Here is a 15,222-nt window from a genome sequence, read left to right on the forward strand (position 1 = left end):
ACCTGCTCACAAAGATGAATGAAGACATGTTTCTGGCTTTGAGGAGTTCAGGCTGGCAGAGGTCTTAAAACAAGAACACAAACGAATGCACTCTAAAGCAGAGTTCCTCTTGGCGCACCAATGCCAAGAGGGAAGTGTAGACAAAGTGCAGGGGGAGGTCAAGAGGGGAGAAAAAGTGAGCACTCTGGCTTGAGAAATCACTCAGTAAGGTGGCATTTAAATCTGGAAAGATGGGCACAGTTTCCCTGCATAGATATGATGGGCTGAATAGAAAAGCGCATTTCCAAAGAAGAGCAGAAAATGAGGGTTGAAGGCATGCATATACGGAGCTTTGATCCTAACTCTGCGATGGCTTGTTAAGATGGAGATCCTGGGACTGCCTTCGTTGGGTTGGAGGACCCAGGCACTAGCTAAGCTGGAGGGTATCTGACACTTGGGATTGGAAGATCCAAAGGGGATGGGGAGTCCGTGGGATGCCTGGGATGGGGGTTCTTGGGATGTCTTAGATGAGGATCTGGGGCCTGGCAGACCGGGATGCATTGGAAGGGACTGGGATGGAGAGCTTCATTAGACTGCTTTAGGTGAGGACACCGGACCGTGGACGGTGGAAGGGAGCGACTTCCGGCAGCCTGTGATGGGGCTGGCCCGGGTGCCTGGGGCGGGTCTCGCTTCGGACGCTGCTGGCTGTAGCAGGTGGGGCGCGCGGGGGCGGGCCGGGCGGGAGAGTGGGGGCAGGGGCGGGGGGCGGGCCGGCGGCCGGGGCGGTCCCGCGCGGCCGCGCTGCGCAGTGACTCCGCAGCGGGCGGAGCGCCGTGGGCCGCGTCCTCCTGAGCCGTGGCGGTGGCGGTGGCGGCAGCCTCAGCTCCTGCTCCCCGTGCCGTCGGACCACCCAGCGCTGTCTCCCGGGCCCCCCCGGGCCCCCGGGCCCTCGAGCCCGGTGCGCGCCCTCGCGTCCCGCCGGCCCCCTCCCCCGGCTGGGCCCGGGGGAGGGTGGCGCCGTGAGCGAGCAGGGACCGGGCTCTCCTGCCCCTTCCCCTGCCCCTGGGCCGCTAGGATGGAGGCGGGGTCGGGGCCCCCGGGCGGCCCGGGATCGGAGAGCCCCAATCGGGCGGTGGAGTACCTGCTGGAGCTGAACAACATCATCGAGAGCCAGCAGCAGCTGCTGGAGACCCAGAGACGGCGCATCGAGGAGCTGGAGGGCCAGCTGGACCAGCTCACCCAGGAGAACCGCGACCTGCGGGAGGAGAGCCAGCTGCACCGCGGGGAGCTGCACAGGGACCCCCACGGCGCACGGGACAGCCCCGGCCGCGAGAGCCAGTACCAGAACCTGCGAGAAACCCAGTTCCACCACCGCGAGCTGCGGGAGAGCCAGTTCCACCAGGCGGCCCGGGACGTGGGGTACCCGAACCGCGAAGGCGCCTACCAGAACCGGGAGGCGGTGTATCGGGACAAGGAGCGGGACGCCTCCTACCCGCTCCAGGACACTACTGGTTACTCAGCCCGAGAGCGCGACGTGGCCCAGTGCCACCTGCACCACGACAACCCAGCCCTGGGTCGCGAGCGGGGCGGGCGGGATGCCGGGCCGGCGCACCCGGGCCGCGACAAGGAAGGCGGCTATTCGGCGGCGGCGGTGGGCGTGGGGCCCCGGCCCCCTCGGGAGCGGGGCCAACTGAGCCGTGGCGCATCCAGGAGCTCCAGTCCCGGGACCGGCGGCGGCCACAGCACCAGTACCAGCACCAGCCCGGCCACAACCCTCCAGAGAAAGTAAGGAATGCGTGTTTGTCCCCTCGGCTCTTCCCCTCTAGTTCCCTCTCCAACTTGTCCAGCCGGTAAAGGAAGAACCCCGTGCCTGATTCCAGGTCCTCCTCCCCTGTCCCAACCTTTTAGGAGAAGCCGGGTGTCCCCCCCCCTCCTCCCGCCGCAGACGCCCCTTGTCTAGCCACCCTGCACGGGGTTGGCCCCATGAGCGCGGGCGGCTCTTGATGCTCAGAACCGTGGCCCGCGGGAGCCTCCAGCAGTCATCACCCCTCCACTTTTTCACTCCCCGCCTGGATCCTTGCGAGAGGATGGCTCTCCACTTATTTATTTATTTTGGACGTGTTTATTGTCTGTGAAGGTGCCAACTCAGAGGCCCAAGGAGAAGAAAACCCCCCTCCTTTTTTCTTTTTCTTTCTTTTTTTTTTTTTTTTTTTTTTTTTTTTTTTTTTTTTGCCGTTGTTGTTGTTGTTCTGCCTGTTGGGGTCTCCCGTCCAGGTCCTGCCTGCAGGCCTGCTCCCCACTCCTCTGGCAGCCTCGGCCCCATCCTTTCCCAGGGAGGCAGGTGGGGAGCAGAATGGCTGCTGGAGGCTGAGACATCCATGTGAGGGGAACTGCCGCACAGCCTGGCCTGGGGAGCAAAGATGGAGGCCTGGCCGTTGGCTAGTTCCTCCGAGACCACCCCTTCGCCACCGTCAAGAAAAACACCACCCAGTTAAAGAGCACACAGGGAAGACTAGTCTACAGAGCTTCCCTCTTGTTGGATCCGTGCCAGCTTCTGTGCCGGGGTCTGCGTGTCTGCCTATCTGGGACACCTTGGCGTGATCTGTTGGGTTGGTGGGACATGGGCTGGGCCTCCTTCTTCCATGCAGATACCACGGTAAGCTGGTCAGGCGAAATGTCAGGCTGAGAGTCAAGGGCATGAGGGCTCCCAGGGCTCGATTGGAAAGAACACTAAGCTGGGAGTTAGGAGACCTGGGTTCCCCCTCCAGCTCTGCTGCAGATTAGCTTTGTGACCTTGACTGAGTACCTTCCTCTCTCTGCCCATCGGTTCCTTTCTATCTTTTTTTCAAAGGCAAGGTCTGCCTTGAATGCTCTTTAAGGGCCACTCCAGCTTCAATTTGATGGTTCTATGACTAATCCAGCCACACTACAGAGCAAGTCTGAAGTCCTCTAGCGAATGGACAGCCTTCCCCCTCCTCTCACTGCTCAGCTGGTCCTACCATGTGCCACAACCAGTGGAGTGTCTCTCGGAGGCTGGGCTGGGGGTGGGGAAGCCTTCTGCCTCAGGAAATCTGCCGGGAGACAGCTCTCTGCAACTCCCCCGTGGTGAGGCAGCAGACTGGGGTGCTGGGTTGAGATGGCTGGGCCCCAGGAGCAGCAGCTGCAGCTCGAGCTCCCGACTGGGCTTCACTGCAATGCACCCTCGGCTCAGTTTTGGTGTGAACTGTCCCAGAGCAGTGGGGGCGAGGGAGAGGGGCTCTCCTGCCCAGGCAGGGCTGCTGGGAGGCCACTCCTGGAGGACTGGCTGCATGCGAGTGGGACCCCACACTGGAGGAAGGGTCTAGATCCACCAAGCACGGTCTTGGTCTTCTTTCAGGACAGGGCCACGGTAGGGTGACTGCATGGGGTACACTGGGCAGGCACTGTGCTCCTCAAGCTTGGCTGTGGACTTTTCTAGAGTGATCAGGCCCGTGACAGAGGGGGGCAGCCTCATTATGTGTGGCTCCAGGGAGCAGAAACAGGAGCAGTGGGAAAATTGGGGAAAAATCAGGAAGAACTTCCCAACCTGGCTGTCTGGTGATGCAGTAGGCTGCCTCTAGCGGGGGAAGTGGGGGGCAGGCTGGGGGTCGAGGAGAGCTGGAGAAAGCACAATTCCTGAATCAGGTGTACAGCCCAATGAAATGACCCGAGCCTCCCCCAGTTCCAGGATTCTCTGACATTCAGAGTCTCCATCCTGCAGACGTAGGTTTGAAGCTCTTGGCTGGCTGGCAGCCCATTTGCTCTTGAACTCGGTGCTTCTGCCGGCCACGCCAACCAACCTCTTGATCACTCCCAGTTCTCGTTGGATTTCCTGGCTTCACATTTCCTACTGGATTCATCAAGGGGTTTGGATAGTTCTTTGGATTTCTCCTAACCACATATTAAATATTGCCCCCTCCATTATTTCCTCTTCTACTCCTCACAGCAGGCAGTGAGCATTACTAACTCCATTTTAGAGATGAGGAAACTGAGGCTCCAAGATGAAGAGACCTTGCTCAAGGTTATGCTGCTAGTTCCTAATGGAGCTGGGACTAGAACCCAAGTCCACTTGTCTTCGACGCCTGTTATTTTTCCACTAGAGCTCTCCAAACCACAGGAATCTCTTGGCCTCAGGACGTGACTGGGTCAGGAACTGGGAGAGGCCAGGAGACCCTTAGGTATCTAGAGGGTTAGAGTGGGATGAGTGAGGGAGTTGACAGGAGAGGGAAGAAGGCTGTGCCTCCCTCCTTTCCACTCTGCCTCCTGGCCAGGCGTCAGAGGGCCTGTTGATGCAGTAGCCAATGCCACCACCACAGCTGCTGCAAGTGACTCCCCTGCCAGGCCTGTTCTGGGTTTGCAGAGTGGGTGTGAAGGCTGCCGCTGGAAGCTGGGGCAGGCAGGGTGGGAGTTTAGCAGCAGAGGCTGCAGCATTGGGGGAGGATAGGTAGATGCTGGTACAAGCTGGGCGCTCCTGGTCCCCAGGCTCCCTCTGGTGGAGGAAGAGGGGAGAGAGGGGCCCGGGCCCAGCTCGGGCTTATTGAGCCCCCCCCACCCCTCCGCCAAGGGACTTACTGAGTCCTCCCGGCCACCCTGTGCGTCTGTGTACACAGTGCGCATTTTATAGCTGAAGCAACTGGGGGCTCAGAGAAGTGAAGTGACACAGCAGAAGTCACACTACCCATAAGACAGACTCCCGATCCTGTGAACTTTCCCTCTACTGCAGTTGATAGCAGCTGTCATGTCCACCCCCACCCATGTCATCCCCCCAGGATTCCCACATCCTCCCGCACTGTCTCTTCTGGACAAGTTCCCGGATGCCAGTATGCCTCCTTCTGCTGTGCTCTGGGTGTGGCCTTTCTAGTACAGCAGGGAGCGACATGAGACCCGACCTCCTTCTGGCCACCGGTCCTCTGGACGGGAGGGCTTTGATTGTTTGTTTGTCTTTTAGTAGCTACTGGGGCGCTACCAATGCTCAGATCGTTTTCCTTGAAATTGCCCCCCCCCACCCCCCAGATGACCAGAAGAGCTCCCTGCTTTCTTTGTTGATCTTGGCCTGGCTCCCCCTTGCAGGTCAGGCACCTGGATGATTTACAGACACGCTGGGCAGGGGGCCACTGCTGAGCTGCCCCAGGCTGAAGCCAGCTGTGTTCCGGATGCTGTGTGCAGGGGCCCAGCTCCGGCTTTGCTGTAGGCGGTGGTGGGCTGAAGCTGGTGTGGGGGAACTCTTCATCCTCTGCCCCCACCCCCCGCCCACCCACAAGCTGGCCCACACTAGGGACGGCAGCCAGACGGCTGGCCTGGTGTTCTCGACAGCCAGAGCAACATCTGGTCTACCACGCAGCTGTCTCCCACAGGCCCTGGGGGTGTCAGTGCGCTCCCCGTGCTGCCCACAGGGGCTGAGGGCACTGGGAGGGCAGGAGCGAGCCCAGGGAGAGGCCCCAGGGAAGCCTGTCTCCTGTGGGGTCTCCGGTGCTTTTCCCAGGGGGGGGTCTTTCCTTTTTCTCAGGAGGGAAAACCATTTATCTTCCCCCTACTGTGTTGAGAGCATTATACTCGTGTGGGAGGAAATGATATTGTCAAGTTGAATGAGAATTAGAGGAATCTTCCTTCTCTGTCTAGATCTGGGACAAGAATGGGGTTGTTGTCATCCACAAACATTTCTTAGCTGCGTGCACACAGCAGGAGGGGCCACCAGGCTGAGCCAACACCGGGATCTCTGCGCTTGAGAGCCCCCTCCCCCACTCCCAGACAGACAGACACACAGGGTTCCGGGCAGGCCCCCCATCATAATGGTGCCCAGAACAAATATGCATAGCAAGGATGGTGAGGAGTGGGGGGGCAGGGGAGCTTTGAAGAGAGTGGGTGTCTCCTGAGGGGGGTGGGAAGACCGGATGCAAGCTTGCCTTCCACTGCCCTTTGATCTGTCCCACCCCTGCCTGCTGTGGCTTCTGAATTTGCTGGGAGCATAGTAAAGGCCTGTAGCACAGAGAAGGGGCCATGCATGTGCTGAGTGAGTCTCAGCCTTCTGCATGCCAGGCAGCACCCTATGTGGCTTTATGTAATAATAGCTATCATCTTCTTTCTGCGTGTACTGTGTGTGCCAAGAACTATTTGTTCTAAGCCCTTTGCATGTATGAATTCATTCAGTCTCCAACCGAATCCTTTGATGCGGATATTGTTATTAAATCCATTTTACAGGTGAGGAAACCAAGGCCCAGAAAAGTTGGATAACTTACCCAGGGTCACTCAATGAGTAAGGGAAAGAACTGAGAAGGAGCTAGAAGGAGCCTTCGGTGGTCGGGCTCCAGAGTTCATCGACAGTGTTCTTACCCATCAGGCAGTACTGCCTCTTCTCTCATTTGCACAGAGGGAGCGGAGCCCCTGCTGGGTGGGTATTAGTATTATCCTCATTTTTCAGACAAGGTATCAAGGATCAGAGAGGTGTGGTTACATGCCTGCATGGAGGTTACACAACTGCATGAAGCCCAGAACCGTCTGACTCCTGAGCCTGTGGTACATCTTTGCCTCCTGCAGGCAGGCGGGGTGTAAAGCCATCACACTAGCTGCGGCTCGGGGCTTCCCCCAGCAGAGCTCCTGGGACCACTGCCCCAGTCAGGCTCCTTCTCCTGGATAGCCTCGTGCTTTTTGCCATAGTCTCCTAATAGCCCTCCTGCTCTTGCTTCGCCAAGCCTCTGATGAAGTGCAGCCAGGCCAACCTTTCTACAGGGCTCCAGCGGTTTCACTTTCTCTTCTGCCTGCAGGGGAATGTTCAAACTCTTCTATCTGCCGCACACGGTCCTCTTTGAATGTGCCTGCAACTCTCTTCTCATCTTTTTACAGTGCCCTTCACACAGACCGCACTCCAGCCAGACTGGCCCGTGTGCCCCTTTGTGAGCCCCCACTCAGACAACTGCTAGCCCCTGGGTCTTTGCTCATGCTGTTCCCTTCTCCTGGGCTGCTCCATCCAGTTCCCAGGCTTGGTTCTGCTGTCATCTCTCCCATGTTTGTTCGCTGGTCTCTCCTGGTGTTTGGTCTATCCGTGACCCTTGAAATGAGCACTTTGCTCCATTTTATACCTTGATGGTTATTTGTTTACATCTTGTGTCCTCTCTACTAGATTGAGAGTCCCTGCAGATTGTGATTTAACTGACATTTATTGAGTGCATGTTGTATCTAAGTGAGATGCTCTGGGCATGAGTGAAGGAGCTAGAGGCTTGGGAACACATAGCACAGCACATAGTAGCTGCTCAATAAATGTTGAGTAGACAAATGAATGGCAGATTAAGTCTTGGTGCACTAATGGCCACAGGTACCTACGTTTTTCTTCATTCCAGGACTTCTATAGAAAAAGATGACTCAACTTCAGAATTCTCTTGGCTTCTAGGTGGCTTTTTCCTCATGCTCCCTGAAGCTGTTTGACCTCTGATCTCTGTCGCCCTCATACTCACCAGTCTCCCAGTTCATAGAATGTCAGGGTAACAGAATCAGACAGGACTTTGGAGACATTTGGGCACATCTGCCCATGGTTACCTCTTCATCACATGCTATGGCCATGTCATGCCATGGTCTTGACCCTCAATCCAAGGTATTCTATTCTGAAAGGACCAAAGAAGCTTCATAGGACCCCTGTGCAGTCCTCCATAAAAAATTTTTTTTAATATATTTTATTGATTTTTTACAGAGAGGAAGGGAGAGGGATAGAGAGCTAGAAACATCGCTGAGAGAGAAACATCGATCAGCTGCCTCCTGCACACCTCCTACTGGGGATGTGCCCGCAACCAAGGTACATGCCCTTGACCGGAATCGAACCTGGGACCCCTCAGTCCGCAGGCTGACACTCTATCCACTGAGCCAAACCGGTTAGGGCCTCCATAAAATTTTTATTGGGCTCAGACCCTGGGCCAGGCACAGTGTCTTGGAGTCAGAATAAGACTCAGCCCCTCTGGCTCATTTCCTGCTGTGTTTCCTGGAAGAGGAATAAACACTGGTCACAGGGAAGAAATGATGAATAAATGACTTATTTCCTCTTTTGAGATATCCCTTTTGAGATATGATCATTTGCTAGTCACTCTCACTTCATAGTGGCCTTAGGTTTCTCTCTAAGCACCCATGTGAAAAGCCCATTCTCACGCACTTAGGAACTGAAACTGTCTGGCAACTTAGCCTTCGGATCAAGTGTGGTGCTGGGAAGGAGGACTTTGTGTGACTCTAGGCACTTCACATCACTTTTAGGGCCTCTGTTTTCTCAAGTAGGAAACAAGGATAAAACTGTGTTTTTGACACGTAAGATTAATGTTGCCCCCTACAAAAAATGTATCCGAAAATTTCCTGGCTGTCTAGCACACCCATCAAGCTCCTGATCAGGATAGAAAGCTGAGGAACAAGGATGGAAAATAATATGTGAGGCTGCCCTGCCCCCTAGAGGTGGAGCGTAGCAATCAAAACAACCTAGCCAAGATCGACGTCACATTACAGCCTTTTCAAAACAAAGATGACAAGCCGGAGTTACGCTGCTGACAGGGTGATTCCTCTGACATTTTAGGAGGAAATCTATCACACTTACCACCAGATATGTGCCATTTCAAATGCACTTATTTGTAGCTATGTGATTTTTCTGCCTTTTTTTTTTCAGAGATAATATCATTGCATCTCTGGGCCTTGTGATTTCCTACAGGATTCCAGAATGCAGCAAACTGCATTCACTTGAATGAGACCAGTATTTTTTCTCTATATAACCACATTAGAATTGTTGTCATTATGTCAGTAATAAAAAGCATCTAATTTCTCCCTTCCCCCAAATTTCCTTATGAAACTGAAAGGCATCTCACACAACTGTACACATCTGATAGGCGAGCCAATTCATAAATAACCCATCTTATGGTGTTTGTTGTGAGAATTAAATAGGATGATGCTTATGAAGTGTTCAGCACATAGTGTGTGTTTACTCTATGCAAACACATACAATGTGTTTGCAAAAGGGAGGTCTAGGCATTTTTATTATTAATAATAACTTTGCAAGATTGTGCCATGGAAGGGCAGGCGGGAGAAGTCATGTGGGAAGTTACCACATTTCTGAGAGAGGTCAGTCCAGCGAAGTTTGTATGCCTACTATGTGGCACACCGTTATGCTACTGCAGGCGGGGAGTTCTGTGATGAACATTATACAGTTCCTGGCTTCAGGGTGCTCACAGTTGGATGGAGAGGATGGTCATGGAAACAGATGATTGCAATGGGGTGTTCTGTGTGCTACGCCAGAGGGGAGCTAGAGGGCATGGGTATCCAAAGGAGGAACATCTATCCTGACTGTCAGGGAGGGCTTCCCAGAGGAGGTGATGTCTGTACTGAGGCTCAGAGGATGAGTAGGAGTTAGCTAGGTGAAGAAGGATGGCATGTGGGAATTGGCAAAAGGGAGGTTAAGGCAGAGGAGACAGCATGAGCGAAAGTAGAGAAGCAGCAGGGTACAGGGAGGGGAAGGGTCCTTTTTAAAAAAAATCCTTATCTGATGATATTTTTTCCATTGATCTTTTCGAGAGAGAGTGGAAGGGATAGAGGAGGGGGAGAGAGAGAAAAGACACGACACATCAACTAGTTGCCTCCCACACACACCCCAACCGGGACCTGGGATTAAACCTGCAGTTGAGGTACGTGTCCTTGACTGGGAATCAAACCCACAACCCTTTGGTCCACGGGCTGGTGCTCTAACCACTGATCAAACCAGCCATGGTGGGAAAAGTAGTTTTATCAAGTTAGTACAAACTGGAGCACAAACAGGGAGGCAGAGAGCATCTGGAGAAGAGTCTGAAGAGTCAGCCAGCCCAGATCGTGGGGACATTTGAATAGCAGGGTCTGGAGTTTTATCGTATTGAAAATTGAGAACCAACATAGGGTTTTGAGCTGAGGGGAGAGGTGTGCATTGTAGAGTATGGGGTGACCTGTTGAGAGCGTGTTTTGGAGAGATCCCACTAGGAGGCAGTTTGGAAGATAGTTTGGAGGCATCCAGTGAGGAGGCTCATGTGACAGTCTAGGTGAGAGATGATAAGGTCTGAGCTTGGGCAGTGAGAGTAGAGGTCACCTATTGGGGGGAAAAGGTAGTGACAACACAATGACAAGTGCTGTGACAGAGGGGAATACAGCCTACTGCAGGAGCTCAGAGGAGCAGCAGCCGTTCATGACCAGAAGGGTTTTAATAATACCCGCATAGGTCTGGTTGGTGTGGCTCAGTGGTTGAGTGCTGAACTATGAACCAGGTCACAGTTCGATTCCCGGCGAGGGCATATGCCCAGGTTGTGGGCTTGATCCTCAGTAGGGAGTGCGCAGGAGGCAGCTGATCAATGATTCTCTCGCATCATTGATGTCTTTCTCTCGCTCCCTCTCCCTTCCTCTCTGAAATCAATAAATTAAAAAAAATAAAAATAAATAATACCAGCATAAGAGTCAAGAAACTTGGAGCTGGAAGGGCCCTTAAAAAATCATCCAGTCCAGACTGTTCAGTTTATAGAGAAGACTGAGGCCCAGAGAGAGAACAGACTTGTAAAGGGCCACTCAACGTGTGAGCAGAGGAGCTCTGATTAGAAGAGCCACTCTCACATGAATGCCAGTGATCAAAGCATCGTTCCTTAAACAAACTCTTTTATGCCTTGAAATCTTACGGAGGTTGCAGGGATCATTATTTTTGTGTTGTACAGATGAGAAATCCGGGGCTCAAGGAGGCTGGGTGACTTGTGGGGGAGGAAGCGATGAAGAGGAGGCATCACCGAAATAAAGGCTCTCTTGCTTCCACGGCAGACAAAACTCTCTGGTCTGGTTCAGCCCTCAGACATCAGATCGGCTAGATTCATGAGGAAACTATGGTCTTATTTCTTCAATTCAGGCCCGGCCTTCTTTCTGCTGCTCTCTGCCGGAGAGGTCCTCACTTAATGTAATGGAGGCCACTCAGAAGCAGTTTCTGGCCCGACAGCCAGGCCTGTCATCCTGCTTGAGGCCCCATGGTATGATACGTACGTACAGAATGAGCTTTGGAGACAGACATACCTAAGTTTGAATCTAGGCTCTGCCCAGATCCACTGGATGACCTCAGCTAGGTCATTTTGCCTTTTCTGAGCCTTAGTTTCCTCATTTGTAAAATGGGACAACAATGCCCAATTCTCAGGATTACCCAAGATCATTGAAGGGCACTCCCTGGTACTTTCGAATGCTCAAATAAAGAATCATTTCTGGGGGAAGAAAACCAGTGAAATAATCCTGGATCATGCCAAAGTGTATGCTCTTATATCTCATTTCGTAATCATGATATTACCAGGGATTCTTCAGTTTTGTTTTTTTAATCCTCACCTGAGGATATATCTTTATTGATTTTAAAGAGAAAGGAAGGAGAGGGGAGAGAGAGAGAAACATCAATGTGAGAGAGAATAATTGATCCATGTCCAACCAAGGATTGAACCTGAAACCTAGGTATGTGCCCTGACCAGGGCTTGAACCCACAACTTTTTGGTGTATGGGATGATGCTCCAACCAACTGAGCTATCCGGCCAGGGCGGATTCTTCATTTTTTATAGGAGATAACTCATCCAAATATTTAAATAGCATATCATTAAAATAAGACAAAGTTGAAACAAAACAAAACAGTCATTTCCTTCTCCTTCATGAAATCTCCCATGGACAACGAATTGAAGAATTCAGTGCTTGGCAAAGATTTGCTTCTCCTGAAAACTGGTATATTTCCTCCTTCCTAATATGAGGTTGTCATGGCTCACTGTATCTTGCTTTCTGCATCAGCTACTGGTTAATTTGAAGAACAACTCTAGTATCTTTGTTGATCTCCTATTCTAAGTTCTTAATTTCTAGTTCAATTTTTATCCTTTTCTTATCTGTGTTATTGGAGTAAGCCACCTCAAATCCTTTGTGGCTCAGGCGGGTATAAATAACTAATGGGTGTAAATAGTTGAATGAATGGAAGGCAGGAGAGGCTGGACTAGCCATGGTAGCGTTGGAAGAGGACCAGAGGGTGGTGCAGGCTGGGACAGCTTCGAGGCTGCATCTGCATGGATGACTGTGGTCCTGTGAGGCGTTGAAGGGTTAGTTAGGGAAGAATCAGTCCTTCACTCGCCTGCCTTGCTACTGCTCTAAAAAGAAGCATGGATTGGAGAACAGGTTCTTCATGTCACCTCTCCCCGGAATCATCAACCTCCCACTTAAATATGTACCATGTGGAAGACTGAGGTCCAAAGAAAGAGGAGGGACTTGTTTTTTAAATTAGCCTGGCCGGTGTTGCTCAGTGGTTGAGCATCCACCCAGGAACCAGGAAGTCACCGTTCAATTCCCAGTCAGAGCACATGCCCGGGTTGTGGGCTCGAGCCCTAGTGGGGGGCGTGCAGGAGGCAGCTGATCCATGATTCCCTCTCATCATTGATGTTTCTATCTCTCTTTCCCTCTCCCTTCCTCTCTGAAATCAATAAAAGTATATTTTAAAAAGAAATAAAACAAAATTAAGTCAAAGCAGTACATTCACACAATTTTAAAAGGCAAATAGTTCACAAGGACATATATAGTAAAAAGCCAGTGTCTCATGCCTCCACTTCTCAGCCCCCTGCAGGAGCACTTTTACCATTTAGGATTTCTGGTGGTAACGTCATATCTCTAAATAACATGCCCCAATGGTTATTTCTTCATTTATCAACTTTAAACATGATCTATTGACTTCATCCTAGTATGACAAATGAGAATTTAACTTATTTGTAACACTTGGCTCTTTCTCGTCCCCCTCCTAAATTGTGATAATATTACTATTTTGGTTCTTCTAGTTACCTTTATAACTTTATTAATACTATTTTAAAATGTGATTTCTTATTCCATCAATTTTCCAGTGTCTCTTGACCACTCCATTGGTAAGACATGGTTACTAGTGCCCCATCCTTCCTTCCATCTCTTCTCTGCCCTTTTCCTCCCACTTTTCTGTGTTCAGTCATTGTGTTTTGTTAATCCTCACCCGAGGATATTATTTTTCCCCCATTGATTTTTAGAGAGAGTGGAAGGGAGGGGGAGAGACAGAGACAGAGAAAGAAACATCAATGTGATAGAAACACATCGATTGGTTGCCTCATGCATAGGCCCCGACCAGGGCTAGGGATCAAGCCTGCAACCGAGGTACATGCCCTTGACCGGAATCAAACCTGCCACCCTTCCGGTTTGACCTAGCTGACGCTCTAACCACTTAGCAAAACCAGCCAGGCCTATGTTCAGTAGTTTTGCATCCAGTGAGGCTGGTTACATTTGCATTCCATTCTGTAACAATAATTAGGTTTCCAGTGCTTTATCTAGACAAATTGGCTTTAAAAGCTGACCACCGACACACTGTGTTTATGTGATGATGACTATGTCAATAGTACTCATTGCAGGACCAAATAGTGTACTGTAATTGCACATCACTTCCCACAGATCCCTGTCACAACCTCTGTACTCCTGGGAAAATGTTTCTAGCTTCAAGAGCAAATTAATTTTCCTTTTTTATGCTCTATGAATTGCTCACAATCATGCCACTTTTTCTTTTTTTTTTCCCTATTTGGACCAGAACTTTCTTTCTGCCTCCCCCCTCCCCTCCCTCCCTTCCTTCCTTCTTATCTATTTGCTTGGTAGCTTACTGTTGTGTGGAGTTCTTGAATCCATAAGATAATCATAACACATCTTCTGGGGATATTTTACTTGGAGATTTTTAGGAGAGGGTTTTTTGGTAACTTCATAATGAAATATGCATATAGAAAAGCGCTCAGATCACAAATGAATAGTTTGGTCAGTTTTTACAAGCCAAACATTCCTTATGTAAGCAGCACTCAGCTCAAGGTCTGTTTGTCATTCACCCCACCTGGTACTCAGCGAGCCCTTGCCATTTGATGCACTGTTTTTTCTTACATAATTTCTTGAATAGTTTCCTCCCCCTCGTTTTCTCTTTCTCTTTCTGGAATGTCTGTTAGTTGGATGTTGAACTTCCTGGATGGATCCTCCAGGCCACTCATCTTTTCTCTCATCTTTTCCATTTGATAGTTTATGAATGAGTTCATAGAAGGCCTGAACGAGATGTCTGTCTATCCAAGGCTGGTGTGTTCACTCACTGGCTTTATTTTAGAAATATATTGTTTATTGATTTCAGAGAGGAAGGGAGAGGGAGATAGAAACATCAATGATGAGAGAGAATCATTGATCGGCTGCCTCCTGCATGCCCCACACTGGGGATCAAGCCCACAACCCAGGTATGTGCCCTGACCAGGAATCAAACCGTGCTCAACCACTGAGCCACGCTGGCTGGGCACTGGCTTTATTTTAGGTGAACCACCAGGGAGCTGGCTGTTAGAATGGGTGTCCCCCAAAGGGCAGAATAAAAAGCACTTTATTTGGGGGAGGTGGGAATCAACATGTGACTAGGTGCTTTAATCCATCCCAGATAGTTTAATTTCTTTAGCCAAAACCCCTCTGATATTTTGCCTAAGGGTGAGTGCCAGACAGTCTCTGCTCTGGGCAGGTGGTGGGTCTTGGGGAATGGGGTGGGGGCAATTTCATGTATTTACCTTCAGATTATCCCCATTTTCAGCCCTTCCCTCATACCTCCCATCTCCATCTCTGGGCCTCTGGTGACCCGACTGGCTCCCTCCCTGGCTGCAGCTCCCTGAGTGGTGTCCCTGGCTCTCCTGCTACTGTGAACACTTCCTGTTGTTTTTTGCTTCCAGAAATTGGTGGAAATTTCTCACCCATTGTCATCACCCTCTCTCTTACATCTGCTTCACTGTTATGAGTTTGTACCTTATTTTATTCCTTTATTCCTTCACTTTCATGCTAGAGATCCTGGGAAAGAGGGGAGATATAAACATGTGTGCTCTTGAGGTCCAAACCAAGCTAAAGCTACTTTTTTTGGGTGGTTAATCCTCACCCAAGAATATTTTCTCCATTGATTTTAGAGAGCATAGCAGGGACGGGGAGAGACACACAGAGAGAAACATCGCTGTGAAGAGACATTGATTTTTGCCTCCTGCATGTACTCCGACCGTGGCTGGAGATAGAACCTGAAACCCAGGTGCATGCCCTTGACCAGAAATCAAACACACAACTCTTCAGTGCTTAGCCAGCCGTGGGCAAACTACGGCCCGCGGGCCGGATCCGGCTGTTCTATCCGGTTCTCTTGCTCTCCCCTCCGCTCCTTTACTTTGAATTTATATTAGTTCACACAAACACTCCATC

General features: G+C 51.1%; 1 protein-coding gene across 4 annotated transcripts in view; it reads left to right on the top strand.

Moving 5' to 3' along the window:
* Window positions 1–792: 792 nt before the first annotated feature.
* The window catches only part of IQSEC2 (IQ motif and Sec7 domain ArfGEF 2), an 86,836-nt gene continuing 72,406 nt past the window's right edge, over window positions 793–15,222 (top strand). For all 4 annotated transcript variants that reach the window (XM_080653470.1, XM_080653466.1, XM_080653467.1 and 1 more), the window contains exon 1: window positions 793–1,764. In XM_080653470.1, coding sequence (XP_080509596.1) covers window positions 1,055–1,764 — 710 coding nt within the window. In that variant the 5' untranslated portion in view covers window positions 793–1,054. The remainder of the gene's footprint in view (window positions 1,765–15,222) is intronic.

This window comes from Plecotus auritus (genome assembly GCF_963455305.1).
Source record: "Plecotus auritus genome assembly, chromosome: X".
In the NCBI taxonomy this organism is placed as follows: Eukaryota; Metazoa; Chordata; class Mammalia; order Chiroptera; family Vespertilionidae; genus Plecotus; species Plecotus auritus.